Source organism: Megalobrama amblycephala, linkage group LG8, assembly GCF_018812025.1.
Source record: "Megalobrama amblycephala isolate DHTTF-2021 linkage group LG8, ASM1881202v1, whole genome shotgun sequence".
NCBI classification, from domain to species: Eukaryota; Metazoa; Chordata; class Actinopteri; order Cypriniformes; family Xenocyprididae; genus Megalobrama; species Megalobrama amblycephala.
In genome coordinates, this window is record NC_063051.1 from 33282315 (window position 1) to 33306358 (window position 24044).

A 24044-nucleotide genomic window follows, 5' to 3' on the forward strand; every position below is an offset into this window, starting at 1 on the left:
AATAAAAAGGAGTGACAGCCTATTCATTTTAGTTTCCAATACGTGTAATTATAAATCTGATAAAGGCTTGTTGCTGAATAATCATGAGCCAGACTTTCCCCATTGGAAGATTACAGCGCGACGTCATGTACTACTTAATATTCATACGTCAAGCCATCGCCATTGGAACATTACTAAGTAGCTTTTGTATTATGTACTTAATATTAATAAAGCACGCCTTCGCCTAGGTGGGTATTGTAATTTAACCTCCTAAAAGCTGTTTTGCGAGGTGAAAGGAAAACACGACTACAAAACCTGTTTCCACCTTAAGTGTGAGCGCTGAGGTTTAAAGGGAGATATTTGCAGGCAAATTATATTACAAACAAACAGGAGTTCATTGAAGTATTCGTTCATTTAAAGAAGAAAACATGAATTTTATTCCTCTCGTCCTGCTTGTCTTTGGTTTGAGTTCTACACTGGCACAGAATTCTACAGCAGCACCTAATAGTACAACATCTTCAAGTACAGCAACATCGACTACAACACAATCTTCAACTACAGCAACAACACAATCTACAAGTAAAGCACCACCTGCTACAACACCACGTCCAAGTAAGGCAAATGTTACAATCTCAATTTTGGATTTGAAAAATTGGATTTAATGTTTTGTTACTGTTATATATCCTCTATTTCACTGTTGTTGAACAGTTGAACTTCATCTATGATCTCAGTCTAACAAGAGAGTTTTTCTTAATTGAATTAAAAAATGTCCTGTGATTACAAAAACCAAATTTTTGCTTTTGAAACTGAATTGTCATTATATATATATATATATATATATATATATATATATATATATATATATATATATATATAAATATATATATATATAAAAGAAAAATGTTGTACTAGTAACTGCCTTACTCTGATTTCCCAAGCTGCTTTGGTTAGGTTTCATAACTAGGGATGGCCAAGGCAACCAATGTCTCATAGGGTCAAATTGTTGCCTAATCTATTGAGTATATAGAGACGTTACTGTGGTTAACACATAATCATGGCTCATAACAAGTTTAAGCCCACAACTCTAACCTCAGTTGATTTCTACATTAACTAATATGTTTTCTCTGCTCACTTTTCTAGGTTGTGAGAGCAAGAATGGTACAAGCTGTGAGGAATGCTTGGAAAATGTGGAAGTGAGTTTGGATAAAATTTAGTTTAATATTGTTGCCCATATATATAAACTTTTTAGTGTACAAAGCAGACTGGCCTGTTTTATTCACTCTGTTTACTTAAGTAGACAGACGTATGGGTGGGAGAAAACATGTTACAGTAAGAAGCAGGGAGATTTGTCCTGTATAAATGAGATGTGATGAGAACCAAAAACATGGGGAAAACATATGAGATGAGAAGGAGAATATAAGAGTGACAAGGAAATAATGAACTCAGTGAGCAACTGGAATGGCTGGATTTTTTTTACACTTATCAGATTTTCACTTACCTCACCTGTGGAACAGGTTTGGTCTGTTCTGGATGTTTACAGTTGTGTGCCCTTTCTTAGAGCTCAGATTCACTTGAGAGATCCTGTGCACTTCCCTTCCAAAGTCAGTCACGCATATACGAAGGACGCCTGTATTCAGGACGGCCTTTAATTTAGTGGTGTTTGCTAAACCCCAGCTTACAAAAATATATTGTAAGAACGTTTTGGTAATGTTCCAATTAAGTTGTGAAAATGTTTTTTTTTTTTTTTTTAAATCATTATGGAAACATTCCGTTTTACCATTCTGTGAACATTTTTGGAATGTTACTTTTGAATGTTCTTTGAAGTAGTAACTAAATAGTAGTAACTAGTACTAAAATGTTTCAGGAACAAATATGTATAAATAACATTTAATCTAGTTATGATTTAGTTCTGTTTACCATTAAGGCATATTGAGTTGTTAGTATCTGTTTTTAGCTGGAGAATGCAGGATGTGGCTGTGTGACGCTGACATTCCATATTTATTAAACAAACCTTTGACATACCACAGACAAGCACACACAGCTGTTCTCACAGTCGCTGACGTGTGCGTCAGTATCAACGTTTCCATCAGCGTCGATGCGGATGTCACTGCTGTCATCATCATCAGCATTGTTGCTGTCACTATCTGCAACCCCAGATTTGGCGAACAAAATATATTGAGCTTTGAATCTTACATCAGTGGATGAATGCATATAACAATATTAGTTTTTAATCTATTTTTTCAGTGTCTGTGGTGCATCCCGACAAAAAAGTGTATAACATACCCAGCCAAAACCATCCTGCCCCCCCATTCCCTCTGCCCACTGAATGATGCTCGACGGGGCCTCTGCACGAGTAAGAAATGTTTTTAAATTTCTTCTGTTTACTTACGTTTCTATGTTTCCTATGAACCTATCCTGCAGGGATGACGTCAAAACCCGGAAGACAAATTAAATTCGACACTGGTTTCCTTGAGACTTTCCTATGGGTTTTTATAATGAGGTTTTTCAATTTCTGAGTGAAATAAGGATGTGTTAAACATAACATTACGATACTTGAATGTTTTGCTCTACAACCTAAATTACACACACGAAAATACGAATTTTGAAGGTGTTGTTTATTTTTTTAAAAACATATGTTTCTAATAGGTTACTAGATAAGAACGTTTGGGGTGTGAGTGTGTAATTTACATTGTCGAGCAAAATTTTAAGTATTGTTAAGTTACGTTTACCACAGACCTTATTTTACTCATAAGTTGAAAAACCCTATTAGGAAAATCTCGAGGGAATCAGTGGTGAATTAGTCTTCAGGTTTTGACATCATATCTTCACTACTCTATTGAGAACCAAACTATTTTTTACCATTATTCACAGTTTTTAAGTTAAATGATTGGCAGTTATTTAATATTGGATCTTTAGATAAATAGCATTATTTGTAACTTATTTCATGTATTGTTTAGACAACAGATTCATTCTCAGATGAGAATGTGAATGTTAACAAATAGAAATAGCCCAAAACATAGATGAAAATAAAGGTTTAAATCACAAAACAACTTTGCATAAATAACAATAGTAATAATAATTACACAAAAGCACCATATCAGTTATCGTATGGGCAATCAAGACAATTTTCTAATTCTAATTTTCTAATTTTTCTCATTCAAATTCTATACAAGTCTAATGCTTAAATTAGCTTACATAATAAATTAACTTTGATATGGATAGATAGATAGATATAGATAGATTTAATATATTTTCTATAATTATCTATAAATATATTAAATAATATTTATCGATAAAAGAATTTCAGTATTGTTGCATCCTTAAATATTATTCTTAAAGTTAAAATATTTTAATCATGTGATGTATTTATTGATGTCTAATTTTTTTTTTCTTTTGTCATTTTTGTGTCAAAAACAAAAATAAAACAATAATTTAAAAAATATATATATGCAAATTGATAATCAGGCACTTAAAAATCATTAAAAATGGTAGCAGTCAAAAACAAGAGATATCAGAAGTCCTTTCTCTAGCCCAAATTACACATTCATCAGAACTGCAGTACTTACCATATTACCATAGATATTACCATAATCATGTGTGCTTACCATTAATGTTATATGAGTTGGTACTGACACGTTTTTTTTGACACGTTTATGACTTTGTGTTTTTTGTGATATTCAGTAAACTTCCAGATTTTGATCATTACATTGTCAGTGGCTGGAGCGCTCCTCATCATTGGTGTTTTGTTGTGTATATTCTGTTGCTGCAAGTGTGAGAACGTTGGGTAAGTCTGAGATGTGTCTGACTTATTGTATGTCACATGGCCTTTTATAACATTGTTGGCTGACAAATGAGTCACACCCTCCATTTTGCTGTCTTAAATACTATGGAGAGTTGATGTCACCTCAGCTGCCTCAGGCTGTAATTACATTTACTAGCATAAATGTTTACTTCAAATGTGAATATTGATCAACCTTTCTGAATCTCTGTGAAATGGTCAAATGGTAGAGAATCAAGAGAGCTCAAGATCATGTAAGGAAGGCTCAACAACTTAGGAAACTTTGTCTTTCACAGATCTGCTCGATTTGACAACAAGATGAACCGGAAGCAAGACAAGAAGAAAACGAAACAAGAGGAGAGGTAAGAGATTAAAATTTTAATATTCAAAATAGAGAAAGTAGGAGATACAAGATATTTTATAAAAACCAGTTTAAAGGGGAATAATGGACATTTACATTAAAGGGTTAGTTCACCCAAAAAATGAAAATGATCCCATGATTTACTGACCCTCAAGCCATCCTAGGTGTATATGACTTTCTTCTTTCAGACAAACACAATTGGAGATATATTTTAAAATATCCAGGTTCTACCAAACTTTATAATAGTTATGAATGGGGAGCCACATTTTGAAGCAAAAATAAAATGCATCCATCCATAATAAAAGTAATTCATACGACTCCAGGGGGTTAATAAAGGCCTTCTGAAGCGAAGCGATGGGTTTTTGTCAGAAAAATATCCATATTTAAAACTTTATTAAGTATAATAACTAGCTTCCGTCAGATGGCCGTACACATCAATTTGCGGCAGAAGAGCAACCTCTGACCCGACGCAATGACGAACGCAGAAGCGCTGAGGATAGAGCAAAACAAAACACCGGTCATGAATTAGAAGTCTAAAATTATACATTTTAAAGAGAAATGTTGGAGGATTTCGATATGAGGAGAAGAGCTTGAGTTGCCCAGCCCTATTTGTTTAAACCATGAGAGGCGTCTAAGCTTACGATATTCCTACATCCTGCGTCATACATCGTGTCAGGGGTTACACTTTTGGCGCAAGTCGACTTGCGTGTATCGTGTATGCGTGTGGCCCCCCATTCACATCCATTATAAAGCTGGGTAGAGCCAGGATATTTTTAAATATATCTCCGATTGTATTCATATGAAAGAAGGTAGTCATATACACCTAGGATGGCTTGAGGGTGAGTAAATCATGGGATAATTTTCATTTTTGGGTGAACTAACCTTTTAAGTACCACTACCATTTATCGAACGTCTGCTTTCTATATCCATACATGTACAGAGACCACTGGATTTACCATTTATGTGCATGTGTTTGAGAAAAATGTTTTAAGACCTAGGTTAATGCAAACAAAAAGTTTATATACTATATATATATATAGAGAGAGAGAGAGAGAGAGAGTTCAGAAATCAATATTTGGCGAAATAACCCTCATTTCCAATCATAGCTTTCATGCGTCTGATGGTCATATGCCATCAAACAAAGCCAAGCTTGCTTGAATTTTTGCGAGTGGCATAAAGTCACTCAACAGTTATGTGAAAGACTGGTAGAGAGCATGACAAGACATGAAAACTTAGGGATATTGATTTCTGACCTCTTCCTAAGTTAAAACATTAGTATTGTGTTGTTTAAATTTTATTTTTATTTTTTTTATTTTGACCTATTGTCATTTTCTGCAAATAAATGCTCTAAATGGCAATGTTTTACTTTAAATGTGGAAGAAATGTTGACAGTAGTTTGTAAAACAAAACTAAAATATACATTTTACTCAAACACATACTTAAAAATAGTAAATCCAGAGAAATTGAAAATTTTGCAGTGGTCTCTCAATTTTTCCAGAGCTGTATATGCACATACAGAGTCATTATGCACATGCATATTCAAAGCAGACAAAAGATAATATGTTATGAGGAACTTAGACATGACAAAAGGTGTTCTATATATGAAACCTGTTTTACAGCTGTAACGGCTATTGTCAACATACCTTAAGGGTGTGCATGTGATTTCACAAGGAATTTATGTTCTTGTGTTCTTCTGCCACAGAAAAGCTGAGATGAAGATTAGACATGATGAGATCCGTCAAAAATACGGTGAGTCAACAATTCCCTCGTCTCAGAAACTGCATAAATAAGTGAATTTGAACAAGTTATTATGCTGGCAGTGCATGAAAAATAAATCAAAACTGTCAATCACTGTGAAGGTAAGGAGCAATGTGACAGTGTTTTAAAAATAGTGTTTTGGAATGTTTTCATGACTAGTCAAATAGTCATGTTTTTAAGAAGGTGTGCTCCCTCTAGTGGTGGTAATGCAACTTGTCCTCTTGTGTTTGGCCTTTTAATTTTAAGAAAAAGAAATGTTGCTATATATTTGATTTGAGGGGATTGTGTGATTAATCTGTTTTTTTCTCTCTGTGTATCAGGTCTCAGCAGGGCAAGTCCTTATGCCAGATTTGAAAATCCCAACTAAAATGATGGTTGCGTTATGTTATAGATGAACACTTTGACAATCTGCTGTCTATGCCAACATTATTAAAATGGATAAATGGAAGAATGAGACTCCACTGTGGTCAAAATGATGAATTCAACCTAAGTCCATTTATGTTTATTTATTTTATTTTCTACAATTTTCCACAAAGGCTATGCCTTTTTAATCTCCTGTAATATATAATGTCTAAAATCATTTTGCTTTTTCCACTCATTAATTAAAACAGCTTTTTAAGTATTATTATATTTGTACAAATGATCATTTGTATATTTCTGTTCTTGTCAGAAACGATAAGATCAAAATGCTGACACATTCCATAAGCACTGAATGGGTCAGGACTTTGCACATCATATCATTCTCATGCTGATTAGGCCATTTAGTGAATGTTGAAAAAACTGCCCCATCATAATATGAAAGTATTTGCAAATTACCCTTTAAAGGATTCACTGAAACCTAAACGATTCTTTGTAAATGTACCTGAATATCTGAAGTCAAATAAACACTATTCTGCTAAGTTTGACCATGTCTATTTTCCATAGCCTGACTTTTTTTTTTTTTAGGATACTTGATAAATGCTTGCTTATGTAATGTACTGATTTTTTTAAATAAAATAATTATTAATAAAAAAACAATTAAAAGTTGCTTGCCTGTTTTACCTTAAATCTAATTTTAAAAAAATCCTAACAAATGGTCAATTTATGTTTTGGTCAAGTGTTAAACGTTCAAATGTTGATCATCTATCTTGGGATATAAGCTGTATTTCATTATTATTATTATTATTTAATTCACTTTCTATTGAGTCTGCAAACCCTTTGCCAAAATTTGTGACATGTTTATATATAGTTCTATTATAGTATAATAGTATATAGTTTTAATCAATTAACAATAAATGCACATGCAATGGAAAGAAATGTCCTATTGGGGACCTTTTCATTGATGGGGTTCTGGCATCCTTTAGTCAGCTGCAACAGAAATTTCCCCCAAATCATTCATTTTTTTTAGATTTCTACAGATTAGGAATTATATACGTGCTCATATTCCTTCATCGGTTAATACTTCACCGTCAATTATTGATAAGTGTCTTGATCAATGTAAAGGAAGTAAAAAGCATTATTGATCATTTATGAACTGCTGCAATCTTTTAATTCTCCCTCTACTAGATTTCTTAAGGAAGAATGGGAGATGAAACTCGGAGTGGAAATTTCTGAGGAAATACGGCAAAAGAGTTTAAAGCATATTAATGAACATTCTATCAATTCTAGACACTGCCTTATTCAGTTTAAGGTCATTCACAGACTACATTATTCAAAAAAGAAACTGTACAGAATTTTCCAAAATATCTCACCTCTTTGTGACAAATGTAATTCAGTAGATATGGATTTGTCCCATAGTTTTATTTGTTGCTCAAGAGTACAGAGTTATTGGAAAGGAATTTTTGATGTGCTTTCAGAAATTTTTAGGGTACAAATGCAGCCCGACTCAACATTGATAAATCTGGGACTTTCTGAACATGGGCATCCATTATCAGGAGGTCAACACAAATTGCTTGCATACAGTTTAACTACAGCTAAGAAATTATTACTATTGTTCTGGAAGAAGAAGGAACCTACGGTCAAGTTATGGCTTGTCTTCCACTCTTCATTTGGAACAAATTCGCTACTGTTTGAATGGCAAAATTAAGCAGTTTGAGGTGCTTTTCTCTGTTATCTTGATGGAAACCCTATGGACTAATGCATCATTTATTAATGTAATATTTTAATATTGTTTTCACCATATTTCACAATTTAATGTAACATTAAATCTATCTATCTGTCTGTCTATCTATCTATATCTGACTGTCCTACTATCTGTCTGACTCTATCTATCTATCTATCTATCTATCTATCTATCTATCTGTCTGTCTGTCTGACTATGTGTGTCTATCTGTCTATATATCTGACTGTCTGTCTGACTATCTATCTATATATCTGTCTGACTATCTGTCTGTTTATCTGTCTATATATCTGACTGTCTGACTATCTATCTATCTGACTGTCTGACTATCTATCTATCTGACTGTCTGACTATCTATCTATCTATCTGTCTGTCTGTCTGTCTGTCAATATATCTGACTGTCTGACTATCTGTCTTACTGACTATCTATCTGTCTGACTATCTATCTATCTTTCTATCTATCATCTGTCTGTCAGTCTGTACTTATTTCAGGTTTATAATGAAGTTTTTTTTTTAAATTATATTCCAATTTCCTACAATTTATGTAATTTTGTCAAAATTGTATGGATTATTTGTGCCATACTGCTGCTTAGGAATGCTATTTTGTTCTTTTTGAAACTGAGCCAGACAATGTTTACTTCTTTGTTAAAGGAATAAAACACTAACTTAATCTATTTAACCCAATATTTAAACTAATTGCTGGAGGTTTGTCATTTTGTAAATGCATTGACACAATAGACCTTGACTCCCTGTGTTCTAGCACCACAAAAGTGACCGGACATAAAACCCCATTTTTCATGGACTTTTCAATATTTTTTTTTTTTTTACATAATTGACATTGATTGTTTAATATCTTTACAAATACCATACAAAATCATATATGTCATCTCTGGGAAAAAAATGGGATTAAACGGGTTAACTTTTTTCTGACTGCATTCTAATAAAATATACATTAGACACAAAGAACAACAGCATTTAGGCCGAGGCAGCATTTTGACACGTGACCTGAGAATTCTTGTGTAATATATAAAACTCATTTACAAGCCTTGTTTTATACAGTTCATGCTTACAACCCTGCTGTCTCTCTTTTTATCTTGAATACTTGCAATGAGACTATTTTACCAGTTGCCAGAAATAACGGCCGTGGGAAACCTGACAACTTCCTATCCACAACATAACATGTAAACAGAACTGGGTCAGAATCGTTGTGTACAAATGAGGAAATATGGCTGTCACATATAGTTGTACCTCTTGTTAAAGCGATACGTACATTAAAATAAAAAAAAAAATTAATTCACTAACCCTGCTGCTAGAGCCTGAAAGAGATGAGCAGCACAGGCCTGCTTTATCTCCAGAAATTCGCGGGGAGCTTTGCTCGCTCACGCGAACTAGAGGGACGTCATGTGACCAGAAACCAACCAATCGTTGATAAAGTAGGTAAAGGAAAGCGCGTTCCCGTCGGCAGCTGTGTTGCTCTACAGTGTGGAGAGCGCATCTTGTGTTCAGTATATTTCCATAATACAGACCAACAGACACCTGCAAAAATGTCCGAAGACAAGCCTAAGGTGAGCATCCGATGTGTAATTTGACCGTATTTTAAAGCTTTTCTCAAAACGAGCCGAATGAGGCCGAGTTTCATTTTGTGCAACCTTGCTCTGATAGTGAGATTGCGCATTTATGCGGGAGAAAGGCGGTCGGCACGCAATCATTGTCTTGTTTTCATGTAAATGCCGTCTTTTTTATTTTATAGCCTTCTGTTTTCAGTACTACACGTTTTAAACGGTCCGTTAAGCAGATGCTCATTCAAAGTACGCGATTATTTTGTACTTACCGCGCATTTGCCCCGGTGTAATTCAGCGTTTGCGGGTTTTTCTTTGTGAGAGCGGAGTGGCGCTGACCGGCCACGTTACGCCACTGGCGTAAGGAAATGCCGCAAGAACAGCGGTACGGAATATAAAAGAGCGTCGTGGTACTCGATGTTTGCGCACCATTTGGATGGTAAATAAACGGATAAAGTGTATATTCCGCCTTAATCAAAGTATTCACCTCAAAAGTTTAATTTGAGTAGTCTTTCTGTTACGGATATTGAGTTCTGAGTTGCACCTCGCTGCGCCAGATGCTTAAAAATGGCGCACAGAGCCGCTACAGTGTTTGACTAGAAGGCTAATATTTTTGGTCCTGCATTTGTATGTCTGTTTTTTGTGGATTGTACGTTTTGTTCTGTTCTGTTTGCTGCTGTTATTATTAAATAGGTGGCCAGGATGTACTAAACATTGTTATAATTCGCTTTTTCTCAGTTCTTAAAAACTTAGCATCCACTAGGCCTTGTTGTTCACTACCTAAGTTGTCGTCCTCCTAAAAAGATGTTCCAAGGGCCTCCAAACATATTCCTCAGCAGGGTAGCTTGTTTAAAAAGTGTCGTTGTTTTGTGCATCTTAAATGTGTCGATTTGATCTCGCCAAACTTTATCTCGTGCACTTTATTATTGTTTCAGGAGGGAGTGAAAACAGAGAACGACCACATCAATCTGAAGGTGGCGGGGCAGGATGGCTCAGTGGTCCAGTTCAAAATTAAAAGGCATACGCCACTCAGCAAATTAATGAAAGCGTACTGTGAGAGACAGGTAAGGCTCTTCCTGAAATTACAACTAGTTAAACAATCATGTAGATGGTAAAAACCCTAGCACTTAAGACTGCTCTGTGGGGGCAGTCCATGTGAGTCACACGGTTCTGTCAGTGGAACAATGTTATACCAGTGAAATCACAATACAAAACACTTCTAAATTACTATAGGTGGAACTCAAAAATATTGCTTCTAATAACTACTGAAAACCTGTAATATCACATTCTAGGCTTGTATTGTAAAACTGTAAACATTGCTTTTCTTTCAGGGTTTGTCAATAAGACAGATTAGATTTAGATTTGACGGGCAACCAATTAATGAGACAGACACACCGGCGCAGGTGAGTACATGCTTATTGCTTTCAAATCCCCAGTGTTATTTTTAAAAATGTATGTGCTATTATAGTATTTATTTTAATATTTTGAATGTTTTATTTGTATATTTTTAGAGTTTTTTTTTTTTTTTTTTTTTTTTTTTTAGTTGTCAAAATTGTGAAATTGGCCACTTTTATTCATTTGTTCTTTGTTTTTTATTAACTTTCATATTTTATTAACTTTTTTTATTTCCAATTGTTGTTTGAAATGTTGAGAAAATGTTGCTTTGGCAACTAGCTTTAATATGTTGCTTTGGCAACTACGGTAGCTGAAATAAGTTTAGGTTGAAGTTTTTCATCTATTTATGTTTTGTTATTTTAGCTCTTTCAATTAAAGAAAATTATTTTTAATAAATTTTACTAAGCATTAATAACACTGCAAATCCCTGATCATACTCTCTTCATTTAAAGGTTTATGTTTGTGTATATATATATATATATATATATATATATATATATATATATATATATATATATATATATATATATATATATATATATATATATATATATATGTACACCTGTATGGTCACTGTGATTTTGCCAAGTAAGACATGTTCCTGGATCAACATCTTTGATCCTGGAACAACATTCCAATCAACCAATCAGATTTGTGGGACAAGTTTACCATTTGTCAAGTTTAGGCTTGCAACCAGGGTTAAGTGCTTCTACATCAATGTTATTCACCTATCTTTCCCCTCTGATTTTAGGGATAAAATATGGTTTAGGATTAGGATTAGGGGTAGGAATAGGGTTAAGACTATATATATATATATATATATATATATATATATATATATATATATATATATATATATATATATATATATATATATATATATATATATTATATATAGTGTGTGTGTGGTGATGAAAATCTTTAGGTGACAAGCCATACAGTATTTCCTTACCTTATAGTCACTGAATTTTTTTTCTCTTTTCATTTGTTAGTTGGAGATGGAGGACGAGGACACGATTGATGTATTTCAGCAACAAACTGGCGGCTCCTGCTAAAACTCCACACCACCTGGACCCCATGCTTATCTATTTTATTCCTCATGATGTTTCATTGAAATGCTTTCACACTGTTTCCCATTCTCTTTCTCTCTTTGTCTCTATTCAGTCATCTCTAGCTTTCCTAGAGTGGCCATCACAAATGGTTTTTCCAGTAATATTTATATACGCAATGGTTAGACAGCTACTGTGGTTGGGGAACAAACTCAAAGCTTCCAGAGGGTGTAGTTCTTCAAATTGTCCCACCAGCCACTTCTGCAGGGTTTTATGTTGCTCAGAATACTGATTCTCTCTGACCAATCGCAACAGGGAACCGTTGACCCCTCCATAGTATATTTGGCCTATAAAAAGTGAAGCATAGGGTTTTTTTTTTTTTTTTTTCTCTTCATCTTTCAATTCTTAAGAGCTTTAAGTAGGCCTGTTTCAACTCGGATTGTATTTGCCTGTTTGTGTTGTAGAAATATGTTCGACCAGTGTTGTATTCATTTGCCTTTTTAATGGGGCTGCTTCTTGTATAAGCTCACTGTAGGGACAGGATCTATGGACCTCCTTGTTGGTCGTTTAAAAATGAAGAGACGGACTACATGACACAATTTACAGTGACCCTTTCTGGACCAAAACCCAAAGATGGTACTCGATTAGCTGATAAAGGCAGGATTATACCAACTAGTTCTAAGTTTATACTTTTAAATGTCTGTAGAAATATATCCATTTACCATTTCCTCTTATATGTTGGTTGAGGAGATTGGAATGATCTAAATAGACCAATATATCTCTTTTTCTTTTCTTTTTTTTTTTTTTTTTTTTTTTTTTCCCCCTTTTTTTTTAAATCACAAATCTACGACCAGGTCTTGAAGCAAATCAAAAGGGAATCCTTTTCCGGTTTTGTTGTGGAGACGTATCTGTCATCGCTCACAAGGACTGGTCTGATCTCTTTTAACATCTCTAGCCCTCCCACTGTAATTCATATGGCTGAAAGGGAGAGAGGGTTTTAAGGGTTGACTCCAAGATTTCCAGATGTTGGCATCCTCCTTTACTGATATGTACTATTATTATTATTATTTTTTTTTTTTTTTTTGTCCTTTACTACTGTAAACAATAAATATAGTTTGGTACTCATTTTTTTTTCCGCTGAGGCTTTTTCGTCATGTACAGAGAGTGTGTTGGTAATTGTTTAACAGCATGTCTTTTCAAATACAAAGCCTGTAGAAAAGCACAATGACGCATCCTTTAGCAATATGTCAAGTCTCTTTAATACACAGTTATTACATGTATAAACATATAAAACATGAGATGAAGTGTCAAAGATTAAATAGAAAATATAAATAAAATCTGGAGTGTCACAAAGGCACTTGAATGTACGTCACACATGTAGCTTTTTGCATTGTCTTACAAGAAGAGATGCCGTGTCTTTCATATCCACTTTTAAGATTAAAATATATTTCTAAAAATCTTTAGATACAGATAACAAAATGCTTGTAAAACAATTTGGGATTTTTCAAAACTGCGAAATAAAAAAAAAACTTGCCTTCAGTACGGTGGTGAACAATATTTTCTTGAGATATTAAAACTATTTAAGCAGTCAGCAGTAATATTACACTTGTGTACAAATTGCATGTTCTTTCATCCAGCCATTATAGTCCATTTTATTTGTTTACTTTGGCTGAAACAAACAAACACCACAACCTACTTGGGTGACTGTACTGTTTTTCTCCCTAAATCCTCTCGTAAAAGCTTTAATTAGTGTCTGAAAGCAATTCTGGAATTTTTTTAGGGAATTTCAGGTCAAGTATGTGTGGCAATATGTTTGTAAACATATTTGTCCTCTTTTACACGATTCTTCACATAACTGTCTATGAAGAGAACTATGAAACCACTAGAGCTTATAGAATTGTCTTCATTGATTTGTTATAAAACCAAAGTTAACTGTAAAACAATCAGCTATTCACATTCATGTTCTTTCACCATGGGTGCTATGGCGCAGACAGAACAGACACTTTCTTCCCTAATTGTTTTGTGTCTGTTTAATTAGGTGCAAAATGTACAGGTTTCCATCAGCCACACCTTTCCACTGAACACTAAAAGCACCAGTCTTCTGGCAGAATGCAAAGGCTTTTCCCTCATTCCTCTTAAGAGCTGCATGGAATTACTATGCCCATGGAGATGACAGTAAACCTGAGTAAACACTTACATCTTAGCTTCAATTTAGATTTATCAAGCAAACCATTTTCATTTGTGGGGAAAAGTGTAATTCAAGTGTCTGGTCTTTTTCCCTCGTGAAGCACCAGTTGTGTTATTGGGATGTCTCTGTGTTCTGCACTGAGTTCTGCAGATTCTTTGCTTTCACCACAAGGGGGCACGAGAAGACAGCGGATGTCTTATAAGATTCCAGCTTCTCTGCACATGTAGTAAAACTGGCCTCTCTTTGCAATAAGGTTATTGGGAGAATCCATCTCCACGATATGTCCTTTATCCATAACAATAACCCTGAGAAAACAGAAACGTCAGTATTAATGTTAATAAAACTTCACAATACAGACATTACTGACATTTGAGCAATAATAAATATTTGTGTTGTCAGATAACCGCGTATATTTTCATAAATTGCGCACGTTGTTGCGCATGCGTACATTAGAATTGAGTCAAATGAGCACGTGGTAAAACAAAAGACGGAATTTTCGAAGACTGTGAAATGTGACGCATCCAATTCACAATGAAGGTGAGCAGCTCACCTTTTTATTATTTAGCCCGTTCTTATTTTTATTTGTAGTATAATTTCTACGCCCCGTACGGCACCAAACGGAAATGCAAACATTTCCAAAACTAACACCTCTCCCATTAAGGTGCGGTTACATTAGCAAAAAAAAAGGTCCATTGTCTGTTGTTGTCAATAGTGCTGCAATGTATGAAGCACAGCTTTCAAACCAAGCATCGTTCTGTTGGTCAACTTGGCAAATTCACGTGAGTCGTGACCACCTGAACCTGAGCTGTGTGGTCTGAAAAATTTGGGAACCATCTTGTTAAAAGGTTAGTTCACCCCAAAATGAAAATTCTGTTATTAACTACTCACCGTCATGTCGTTCCACACCCGTAAGACTTTCGTTCTTCTTCAGAAAACAAATTAAGATATTTTTGATGACAGAATGCTGTCAGATTTCCTTCCATTGACTGCCTTTGCAACTTCCACTTTGACGCTTCAAAATGTTCATAAAGAGATCGGAAAACTAATCCATATGAATCGAGTGGTTTAGTCCAAATTTTCTGAAGAGAATCGATCGCTTGTTATGACAAACAGATTTAATTTAGGCAGAAGCTCAACCAAACCTGCTTCACGCACAAGAACAAACCTCTTCTGGAAGCTCAAACGTGCTGCGTAACCAATGAGGTTCATTCTCGTGTGTTACGCTGCACGTTTGCGAGTAAAAGCCTAAATTAAATCTGTTCATGGATCAAGCGATCGATCCTCTTCAGAAAATTTGGACTAAACTACTCGATTCATATGGATTCGTTTTCCGATCTCTTTATGAAGTTTTTGAAGCGTCAAAGGCAGTGGAAGTTGCAAAGGCAGTCAATGGAAGGAAATCTGACAGCATTCTGTCATCAAAAACACCCTAATTTGTCTTCCGAAGAAGAAGGAAAGTCTTACGGATGTGGAATGACATGAGGGTGAGTAATTAATGACACAATTTTCATTTTGGGTTGAACCACTGTTTAAATGATTTTGTACCATGACGTACTTTGTGTAATCCATAATGGTATTGAGGCGATGTGCTATGGTAAGAACAGCACAATCCTCAAACTGGCTGCGGATGGTATACTGGATCAGGGTGTCTGTCTCCAGGTCCAGTGCAGCTGTAGCCTCATCCAGCACCAGAACTTTAGTCTTTCGAAGAAGAGCTCTTGCTAGACATACCAGCTGTCTCTGACCAAGACTGCAGGAAGAGAAACATTCACTATTGTTAATCGAAAGTCTCTTTTGCAAGCCATTGTTGATGGTATAGAGAGATTTCAAACCAAAAACAACATATCTTAAATACAGTAGCTCTTTTTTTAGTCATTAAAATGGTGAAAGAATAGCACATACCTGAGGTTTTCACCTCCTTCTGAGCATTCATGATTGAGTTTATCTGGAAGTTCAGACACAAAGTTTTTAAGGTGAGCCAGCTCCAGGGCATTCCACACCTCCTCATCAGAATAGGCATCGAAGGGGTCGAGGTTCATACGGAGAGATCCAGAAAACAGCACAGGGTCCTGGAAGGATATATAAAAATTACAAAACTGATTTGTGAATTCAAAAAATTTGAAATACAACAAAAAATTGCAATTATAAAGTTATTTTGGTTCCATTAGGTGGAGTGTCTTAGTTATACACACTTGTGGAATGATGGTAATGCGGGATCTTAGATCGTGAAGCCCGATCTCTGCAATATTGATTCCATCGATGTAGATCTCTCCTTTTGCTGCTTCCAAGATTCGGAAAATTCCAAGAGCCAAAGATGACTTTCCTGCGCCAGTTCTTCCCACAATACCAATCTGAAAGGATAAAAGGAACTAAAGAATGAGACTGTGGGAACTTTTTCAATATTGCTTAACTTGAGAAATTATAGAAGGTATCATCAGGAACACTTTGTATTACCACAATCCCACCAAATGTTTGTCAAGTTTAATTACAGTAATATACTTTCAACTTTTACCATCCTATTTAGAACATTAAAATGGTTATATTTTGGGTGGACTATTCCCTCAAGGTGTAAAAGTATCTAACATTGTTCAGGAGAAATGAGGCAAGGTATAACCATAGAAATAATAAAAAATAGACAGCAATAATATTTTATAGTAAATGCTGAAGTAGAATATTTATGCACCTTCTCCCGTTCCTGGATATGAACAGAGATGCCCTTCAGGGCCAGCTCAAGGCCTTTACGGTATTGAAGGCCATAATCTTGAAACTCTATGGTCCCTGTTTGAGGCCAAGATGGTGGCAAAGAACTTCCTTCTATGCTCCAAGCTGCCTGTAAATGATGATATAGACGGTAAAGAGGTTATTACTGACCAACAAAGGCTGTATAACTAGGCTGTATAGCCACACTCACCTCTTTTGGTGTGTCTGCGTACTCTTTCACTCTCTCGACTGACACGATGTTGTTCTCTACATCTGTCCATGACCTTACAATCCAGCTCAGGAAACCTGTCACCTGAGAGACAGCAAAAAGCATTTTAAAATGAGTCACTAAACAGGACCTAATTTGTCTGATCTTTATGTAAATAACGGCTGCATTTTCTTCTGTGCATTTTCATTTGAAAACGGCTGACCACAAATGAAAGCTACCACAGTAGATCTTGAGCAAGAGTTAAAAGCTATTTTGATTTGAGGTTTGAGGGTGAACATTGCAAGAGAGAAGTTGCCACATGCAATATCTCCAGTAACTCTCGTAATATTTGCGTTAGTAATGTTGGATTCTGCATAGAGATGTTTGAAATGATTCACACCTGAAGTGAATGAGACACGGCCAGACCGACCATACCAGGGCTCAGGGTTCCTTTTGCCATCACAGAGAGAATAGAAGCAGCAAGAACAATGCCATTACCCAGGAACTCCAAATTCACACCCAGCCACCTGCACAAGATGACATTGTTATATATCAGTACAATGTCAATCAACTGAAATGTATTTTGTAGGATGCCCACCGCAGGGCGTGGTAATACAGGATGCGCTCTTGCATTACATGAGCACCATTTTGTGCCCCATCTGGCTGTTGTTGAATGCAAGAGGTCTTCCCAAGTGAATGCTAGTCCAGATTGTGATATTTGATTCTGAGTGTGGATGTTATTGTGATTGTAAGACTGAACTTCAAAGAGTGCCTCACCTTGTGGCTACGAAACGGGGGAAGTAAGCAGTTTGGTTAAGATCCACCTTGTGATTGGCACCCATGATGAAGCGTGACTGCTCACTAAACGCCCGGATGACGCTGGCACCCTGCACAGTCTCGTTTAAGTGCGTGTAGATGGGAGAGCGACTCACTGACTCCAGCCGCCGCAGCTGGCAGGAAGTGGCCACGTAGAAACTCTTCAAGGGTGAAAAGAGTGAGAAAGACATTATAGTCAAAACCAAAGTAGGACTTTAGATGATTTCCTGTTAGATTCAGGTATTGTTGGTGTCAGCAGATGGGTTCAAGATATTTCTAGCATTTGCGGTTAGCAAATGAGCCTTCTTAACCCTATAAAGGCAGATTTAGACGTACCTGTATGAAACCATAGAGTAATGCCATAGGGAGGATGATAATGGCAGCGAAAGGAGTGACCATCAACACAATGATACAGACTTCCAAGAGTTTGAAGAAGTAACTTAGCATCATCTTTAACCCATCTGGGATCATATTGTCTATGGCATCTATCTCTTTAGCAAAACGATTGAGGAGGTTTCCGCTGGGAGTGGACTCGAAGAACGACATCGGGGAGTGAAGGACGTTGTTCAGAAGTTCCAAGTGAAGATGACGGGAGGCGACGATACACCCTAATGAGATGGCCACCGTGGTACCAAATATGGCAATTCCTAAAACACAGGAAATTATGAAAATTAGTTTAGTTGAATCATAACTGAAGCTGGGGTAAAACAATACTCTACTAACTCTACTAACCTTGTGCAAAGCCGAGAGCTCCATAGACTACAAGTTTCAGATCTGTGTTTAATTGAGTGCCGTTGATCACAGGCTGATCAGCCCACAAGCTTAACCAGTAGTTATTAGAAAGAGATGCTGCTTGTTGGAAGGCGTACAGGAATACAATAGAAACTATCAAAGGCAAACCAATAGTGCGGAAGTATTCAATGTACATCTCAAGTTTGACCTATAGGGACAGAGAGAAAATGGAGACAAGGACATAAGCCAAACTTGTGTGGTTGATAGAAAGGGAATAACATACAGTATTTCAAAAGAAGAAGGTTTAACATGAGTGATCTTACTCTGCCTATCCGTGCCTTATCAACATTTGTCAGTTTCCCCAGGTCTTCTGGGTTGCGGTCCTCATCAGAATCAGGTAGTGGCTCAATTGTGATGCTGTTTGTGTCACCACTGAAAAAGATTTGAGTTTGAATCAATCAACAAACTTTATGCTTCTCATATCTAGTGAATGACTGTTACAAGAGCTATAGGGTGCTGCAGATATGATACCCATTGAATTCTGGATGTTGGAACCATAAGTGCTAAAATGCTCACTCATTCCTAAATTTTAGCACTTATGGTTCAAACATCCAGAATTCAATGGGTTTTTTTTAAAGATATAATTTGTTTATAGCCCATCTTTAGCTTTTTACTTCTGCTGATTGTATGTATGCTTTCAAAGATCATAAACATTGTGTTCAAGATGATCTTAATGAATAAAACATACAAGAATCATAAACTTTTGTTATGATATGATTCTGTGCAGTGATCCAAAAGTCAATGGAAACATCCAATTGCGCTACAAAACTACATCATACCTGCAGCATTCAATTAGTCATCCAGGTTTAACTGCAGTCATCCCGCACCAATTTCAGTTTCAATTTGTCATATTTCTTAGCATTGAATTAGCATATTTAAAATCCCATACCCGATGAGCTGCTCTTGGGACAGATCCCTGGAAAATGGCAAGTATTCAGTAACACTCAATCTTACGGATTTTCTGGAGCCTGCAAGTGGATGAGTTCAACAAAAATGATCAATAATATTCAACATTTGGATTTGACAGATCACTATGAATTTTCATACTGGTCCTTGTTGGTTTATGATGAACTGGTACCAGTCCATCTTATAATACAATGCTAGAAGAACCTCAGAAATTACATGATGTTCACCAGAAAAAAACTTTGCCAAATAGTGGAGCTTGATTCCCTGGTTAAACTAGTTAAAAGCATGATGGGGACACTAGCATCCGCAACATATTACCTCTCTGGAAGTCCTCCGTAACACACTCTTTCCTTTCAGAGCTTGCGAAGGTGTGGATGAAATCAGCAAAAGCACCATTCCGGTTCAGAAGTTCTTGATAGGAGCCTCTCTCACTGATCTCCCCGTCCACCAGAACCAGAATCAAATCCGCCTGAGGCAGGAAGCTCATTCCGTGGGTCACCAAAACCCGTGTCTTTAATGAAAATGTTGAAGGTTAGATGTTGGAAATTACCCCATAATCCATGTGTAAGGTAAACTTTACAGTGATAGTCACCTTGTCTCTAAGTATGCCTTTGGGCCCAATGACTTTGTTGAAGATGTGCTGACCAACATGTGCATCCACAGCAGACAGGGGGTCATCAAGCAGATACACGTCAGCTTTCCTGTAAACAGCACGTGCCAGGCTCACCCTCTGTTTCTGTCCTCCAGACAAATTTAAACCCTGGGAAAAAGTTTTAGAATTATATCAAGATCTATATACAGATGCATGCTCGAAGGTGATTGGTCTCGATGCTTATTGATCCTATTGAAACAATCTGAATGATGTAACTTTGGTCATTTACTTTTTATAAAGTGTGAGGGTCTCACCTTCTCTCCGATCTCAGTGGCGTCTCCTGCAGGCAGATTATCTAGATCTGGCAGCAGGGCACAGGCTTCCAGCACTCGCTGGTACCAGCTTTCCTTTTTTTCCCGTCCAAACAGAATGTTGTCCTGCAGACTGGCATTTTGGATCCAAGCTTGCTGGGGAACGTAGGCAATGGAGCCCTATATAAACAGAAGCAAAGAAGGAGACAATCAATTGTAAGGATTAACTTTTATTATTGCACTTTGAAATTTGATTAGTGGCCTTGAAATAAAGCAGAATATTAAATAATCACATAATAAATAATAATCAATATCAATCAAAATAAACAATAATCCTATTGTTTATTTGTTTAAACTTAATACCTTAAAGGATTAGTTCACCCAAAAATGACATTTCTGTCATTAATTACTAAGACCCTCATTCATCTTCGGAAGATATTTTTGATGAAATCCAAGGGTTTCTGAACCACACTTAGGCAACAACATCATTGCACCTTTTGAGGTCCAGAAAGGTAGTAAAGTCATCATTAAAATAGTCCATGTGACTACAGTGGTTCAACCTTAATGTTATGAAGCGATGAGAATACTTTTTTGCGTGCAAAAACAACACAAAAATAACGACTTTATTCAACAATTTGAACCTCATTATTGTCATAATCATAACATGCCATTCAAATTTTTGATTTCTTAAAATATATACAATGAGAGTTATGATTGATTAGTGCAAGTACCTTTACTGAGACGGCCCCACTTCTTTTTTCAGTCTCCCCAAGTATGGCTGAAAGCAGCGAGGATTTCCCACTGCCAACATGGCCGACAACAGCAACCAGCGAGCCACAGGGAACTTTAACACTGATCCTGCTCACACACACACACAGAGAGTAAGTGAGGGGGAAGTTGCTGAAACTTGGACACTTATTGCCTGATGGTGTATTCAGGTGCCTTGTGGAAACTTTCTGGATAATGATACCTTTTTAGACATGGGGGGCCATCCTTAGACCAGCTGAAGGTTCCATTCTCAAACACCACACCATCCACATCTGACAAGTAAAGAGCAACAATGAAAGAGCAAAAGTAAATAATGTAATATTATGCCTTAATCACCTACCATTAACATGCAATCTATGCACGCAGACTATCTGCACACATCTATGTCGCAAACACAAATTGTTCTGGAGGAAAGTGCAGTTAAAATTACAGAGGTTGCTTCTGGGAAACTAGATTTCTCCTGCAACTTGTGAAATTATAGACTCGCTTTAATTACACAGTCTAATTTGCTTCATCTTCACAATAACAGTTTTCACAAGCTATCTTGAACAGATTTGATGAATGCTGCCCACCCCCAGCCCCATCAAGTTAGTTTGGATAATGACCACTAAACTAAATTTGACCGCTGTTCATGGCCACATACTGGTACTACTTTCATATCTCCCCTAACATTGCCCAGTCTATCTTTACTTTATACTATAATGTCTTTTTATGTATAAAAGGTGACTTATACAGGAAGACATATTCCATTATAAAAAAATAAATAAAACAATAATATAAAAGATACTAGTAAGTCCAGATAAATGTAATTTGGATTGCAGAGTAAATAATAATATATAAATTAGTATTGTAATATTGTTGCAGTTCATCTTGTCACAAAGCTAATTGATTCTTAATAGACTGTTGTTTTGTGCAAGGACTAAAATAAAATAAGCCTATGACCCGAGACGACATCCCTGTGACCTTACATAGAAAATGTGGATTAAATCGATGGAAACAAAAAAAATAAATAAAATAACATGTAATGTATTAGGCTACACTGCATTCGAAGGTAGGCGATCCATTGAGTTTTTAGAGATCTCTAATTGTTTTTGCCAGGGAGAGGAAGTGAGACATCACTACCATCTAACTGTGAAATTTAGAGGCTATTATCAAACTGTTGTTAATCTCGCTCTTGCTCATATTTTTACTGACAGACGGAAGCAGAGGGAAAGTCTCACAGGGTACAGACAATAGTGAGTCTGTTTTTAGCCTTACAAACCTATTGCACAATAATGTTTGTCAACAAGTGGTCTCTCACCGGATTTAAAGGATTCTCTTGCCACATTGTCTGGTTTGATTTCGTCTTGACAGAGAAATTTCCCCAGACGCTTTAGAGAGACGAGAGCCTGCAACACAAGAATAATTTAATTCAAGACCAGTAATCTACTAAAATCCTGAAATAACTAAATGCATACAGCACTATTAAATAATCAGGGCAGAATATAATGGTGTTGGAGTTCATATAATTCTCACCTGCATGGTTGTGCTCATGGCAAAAGGAAGCTGGCTTAGGGGAGTTTTCAGTATGTTGATGAGAGCCATTGATACAAAGATTTTTTGAGCATCCAGAACATTCTTATCATCAATGAGCACATAGACACCAAACATAGCAAAAGCAACCTGGTAAAGAATGGAAATAGCAATCAATAGTCAATACTATAATAACACATCTTGTCTTTTAGGTAATCTTCTATTACAGTAGATTTAGGTCCTTCCCAAAAGTGTGCCCTCGAATCCAATACCATATTTTTCAAAGCAGTTGAAATTGGCCTGTATTCAGATTCATGTGCTGGAGCTGGTCTGGACTGTTCATTGAAAATATAGGCTTGGATTTGGACTCGAGTACCACAACACTTGGTGACAGCCCTGACACATTTGTTAAGAATCTGTCTATTCTCACCAGAAAGGATGAAGAGTTAAATGATGCAATAGACACAGAGTATAAGATCTGTGATTTCTTCAGAGTTTTAAGCTCCTTCTCTCTGTATCCCAGGACCTGCTCCAGAAAAGCCTTTTCCCAGGCGTAGAACTTCAAGATCTTGATGCCATTCAGAATCTCGTTCATTAACTTGACCCGTCCATCCATGTACTTCATTTGTATCTCCTGTCGAATGAACAGAAAACAGCCAATTGTCATCAAAACACTTTTGGCAAGGCGCCACTTTTTGCTGACAAAAAGCTGCATAGCTGGTTACCAGCAATATGTTGTGTTTTGGATACTGGTCTTCTGATGTTCCTACAAGCTTCTTGACTGAACCAGAGGGACATATATTGCCAAAAAAAATGAGTGTTTTGCTGAGTAACAGGATGGTTTTGCTGGTCCACCAGTTGGACTAGCATCAAACCAATTTGCACTGGTCTAAGCTGGTCTTTTCAGCAAAATGGTTTCACGTCAGAATGATTGACACTGTAGAAGAAAATAAATTCCTAACTGCATTTTAAGATATTCTAGAACACAACAGCTATGAGCTAAGATATTGACTCAATCAGTGGCACGCCAAATGTCTGTTGTTTTCTGAAAATAAAATTTGAGCTTTTATTGCCATTTGCGAGCATTGTGGTTGCTTTGCTTCGGAGGAAGCATGGGGAACTTCAAAGGAGCGAGAGAAGCTTGAATCCAACCCGCACACCCACGCTGTGCTCACTTCACTATCTAAACCAGCTGTGGACCCTTCACGCTGACTTACTTTAGCACTCATTCATTCATAGCACTCCTATACAGTCTGAAGTCTCAGAAAGCATCT

General features: G+C 36.3%; 3 protein-coding genes and 1 long non-coding RNA gene across 7 annotated transcripts in view; 3 read left to right on the forward strand and 1 right to left on the reverse strand.

Annotated features, from left to right (window-relative positions):
* Positions 1-196: 196 nt before the first annotated feature.
* pttg1ipa (PTTG1 interacting protein a) lies at positions 197-6781 on the forward strand. The gene is made up of 7 exons (XM_048200703.1): positions 197-591; positions 1120-1172; positions 2224-2332; positions 3661-3763; positions 4054-4119; positions 5821-5867; positions 6197-6781. Exons 1-7 carry the CDS (start codon positions 408-410, stop codon positions 6241-6243), a joined length of 609 nt encoding a protein of 202 aa, XP_048056660.1. The 5' UTR covers positions 197-407; the 3' UTR covers positions 6244-6781.
* Positions 6782-9382: 2601 nt separating this feature from the next.
* On the forward strand, positions 9383-12814 carry sumo3a (small ubiquitin like modifier 3a). Of its 3 annotated transcripts, none has more exons than XM_048200710.1 (4): positions 9383-9539; positions 10469-10597; positions 10865-10936; positions 11921-12814. In XM_048200710.1, exons 1-4 carry the CDS (start codon positions 9519-9521, stop codon positions 11981-11983), a joined length of 285 nt encoding a protein of 94 aa, XP_048056667.1. In that variant the 5' UTR covers positions 9383-9518; the 3' UTR covers positions 11984-12814. The 3 variants fall into 3 exon arrangements, with proteins under 3 accessions (XP_048056667.1, XP_048056669.1, XP_048056668.1); XM_048200712.1 differs by lacking the exon at positions 9383-9539 and adding an exon at positions 9837-9972; XM_048200711.1 differs by lacking the exon at positions 9383-9539 and adding an exon at positions 10160-10373.
* Positions 12815-13217: 403 nt separating this feature from the next.
* The window catches only part of abcc6a (ATP-binding cassette, sub-family C (CFTR/MRP), member 6a), a 44970-nt gene continuing 34143 nt past the window's right edge, over positions 13218-24044 (reverse strand). For both annotated transcript variants that reach the window (XM_048200706.1, XM_048200705.1), the window contains exons 12-31: positions 23201-23404; positions 22774-22920; positions 22559-22646; positions 21461-21530; positions 21222-21348; positions 20494-20670; positions 20180-20347; positions 19906-20098; positions 19571-19649; positions 18945-19053; positions 18622-18829; positions 18226-18536; positions 17851-18050; positions 17474-17600; positions 17077-17178; positions 16849-16995; positions 16358-16516; positions 16068-16234; positions 15721-15915; positions 13218-14470 (exon numbers count right to left, since the gene is read on the reverse strand). In XM_048200706.1, the coding sequence (XP_048056663.1) occupies positions 14362-14470; positions 15721-15915; positions 16068-16234; positions 16358-16516; positions 16849-16995; positions 17077-17178; positions 17474-17600; positions 17851-18050; positions 18226-18536; positions 18622-18829; positions 18945-19053; positions 19571-19649; positions 19906-20098; positions 20180-20347; positions 20494-20670; positions 21222-21348; positions 21461-21530; positions 22559-22646; positions 22774-22920; positions 23201-23404 (3087 nt within the window). In that variant the 3' untranslated portion in view covers positions 13218-14361. The remainder of the gene's footprint in view (positions 14471-15720; positions 15916-16067; positions 16235-16357; positions 16517-16848; positions 16996-17076; positions 17179-17473; positions 17601-17850; positions 18051-18225; positions 18537-18621; positions 18830-18944; positions 19054-19570; positions 19650-19905; positions 20099-20179; positions 20348-20493; positions 20671-21221; positions 21349-21460; positions 21531-22558; positions 22647-22773; positions 22921-23200; positions 23405-24044) is intronic.
* On the forward strand, positions 14549-23845 carry LOC125274367. The gene is made up of 5 exons (XR_007186243.1): positions 14549-14702; positions 19945-20118; positions 20608-20706; positions 21254-21371; positions 23294-23845. It is a non-coding gene; the product is annotated as an uncharacterized LOC125274367 (long non-coding RNA).

Excerpts from the sequence above, each read along its gene's own strand:
- pttg1ipa (XM_048200703.1), top strand. The coding sequence starts at position 408 with ATGAATTTTATTCCTCTCGTCCTGCTTGTCTTTGGTTTGAGTTCTACA. Across the intron at positions 592-1,119 it reads TGCTACAACACCACGTCCAA|GTTGTGAGAGCAAGAATGGT; the intron begins GTAAGGCAAATG and ends TCACTTTTCTAG. Across the intron at positions 5,868-6,196 it reads TGAGATCCGTCAAAAATACG|GTCTCAGCAGGGCAAGTCCT; the intron begins GTGAGTCAACAA and ends TCTGTGTATCAG.
- sumo3a (XM_048200711.1), top strand. The coding sequence starts at position 10,338 with ATGTTCCAAGGGCCTCCAAACATATTCCTCAGCAGG. Across the intron at positions 10,374-10,468 it reads CAAACATATTCCTCAGCAGG|GAGGGAGTGAAAACAGAGAA; the intron begins GTAGCTTGTTTA and ends TTATTGTTTCAG. Across the intron at positions 10,937-11,920 it reads AGACAGACACACCGGCGCAG|TTGGAGATGGAGGACGAGGA; the intron begins GTGAGTACATGC and ends TTCATTTGTTAG.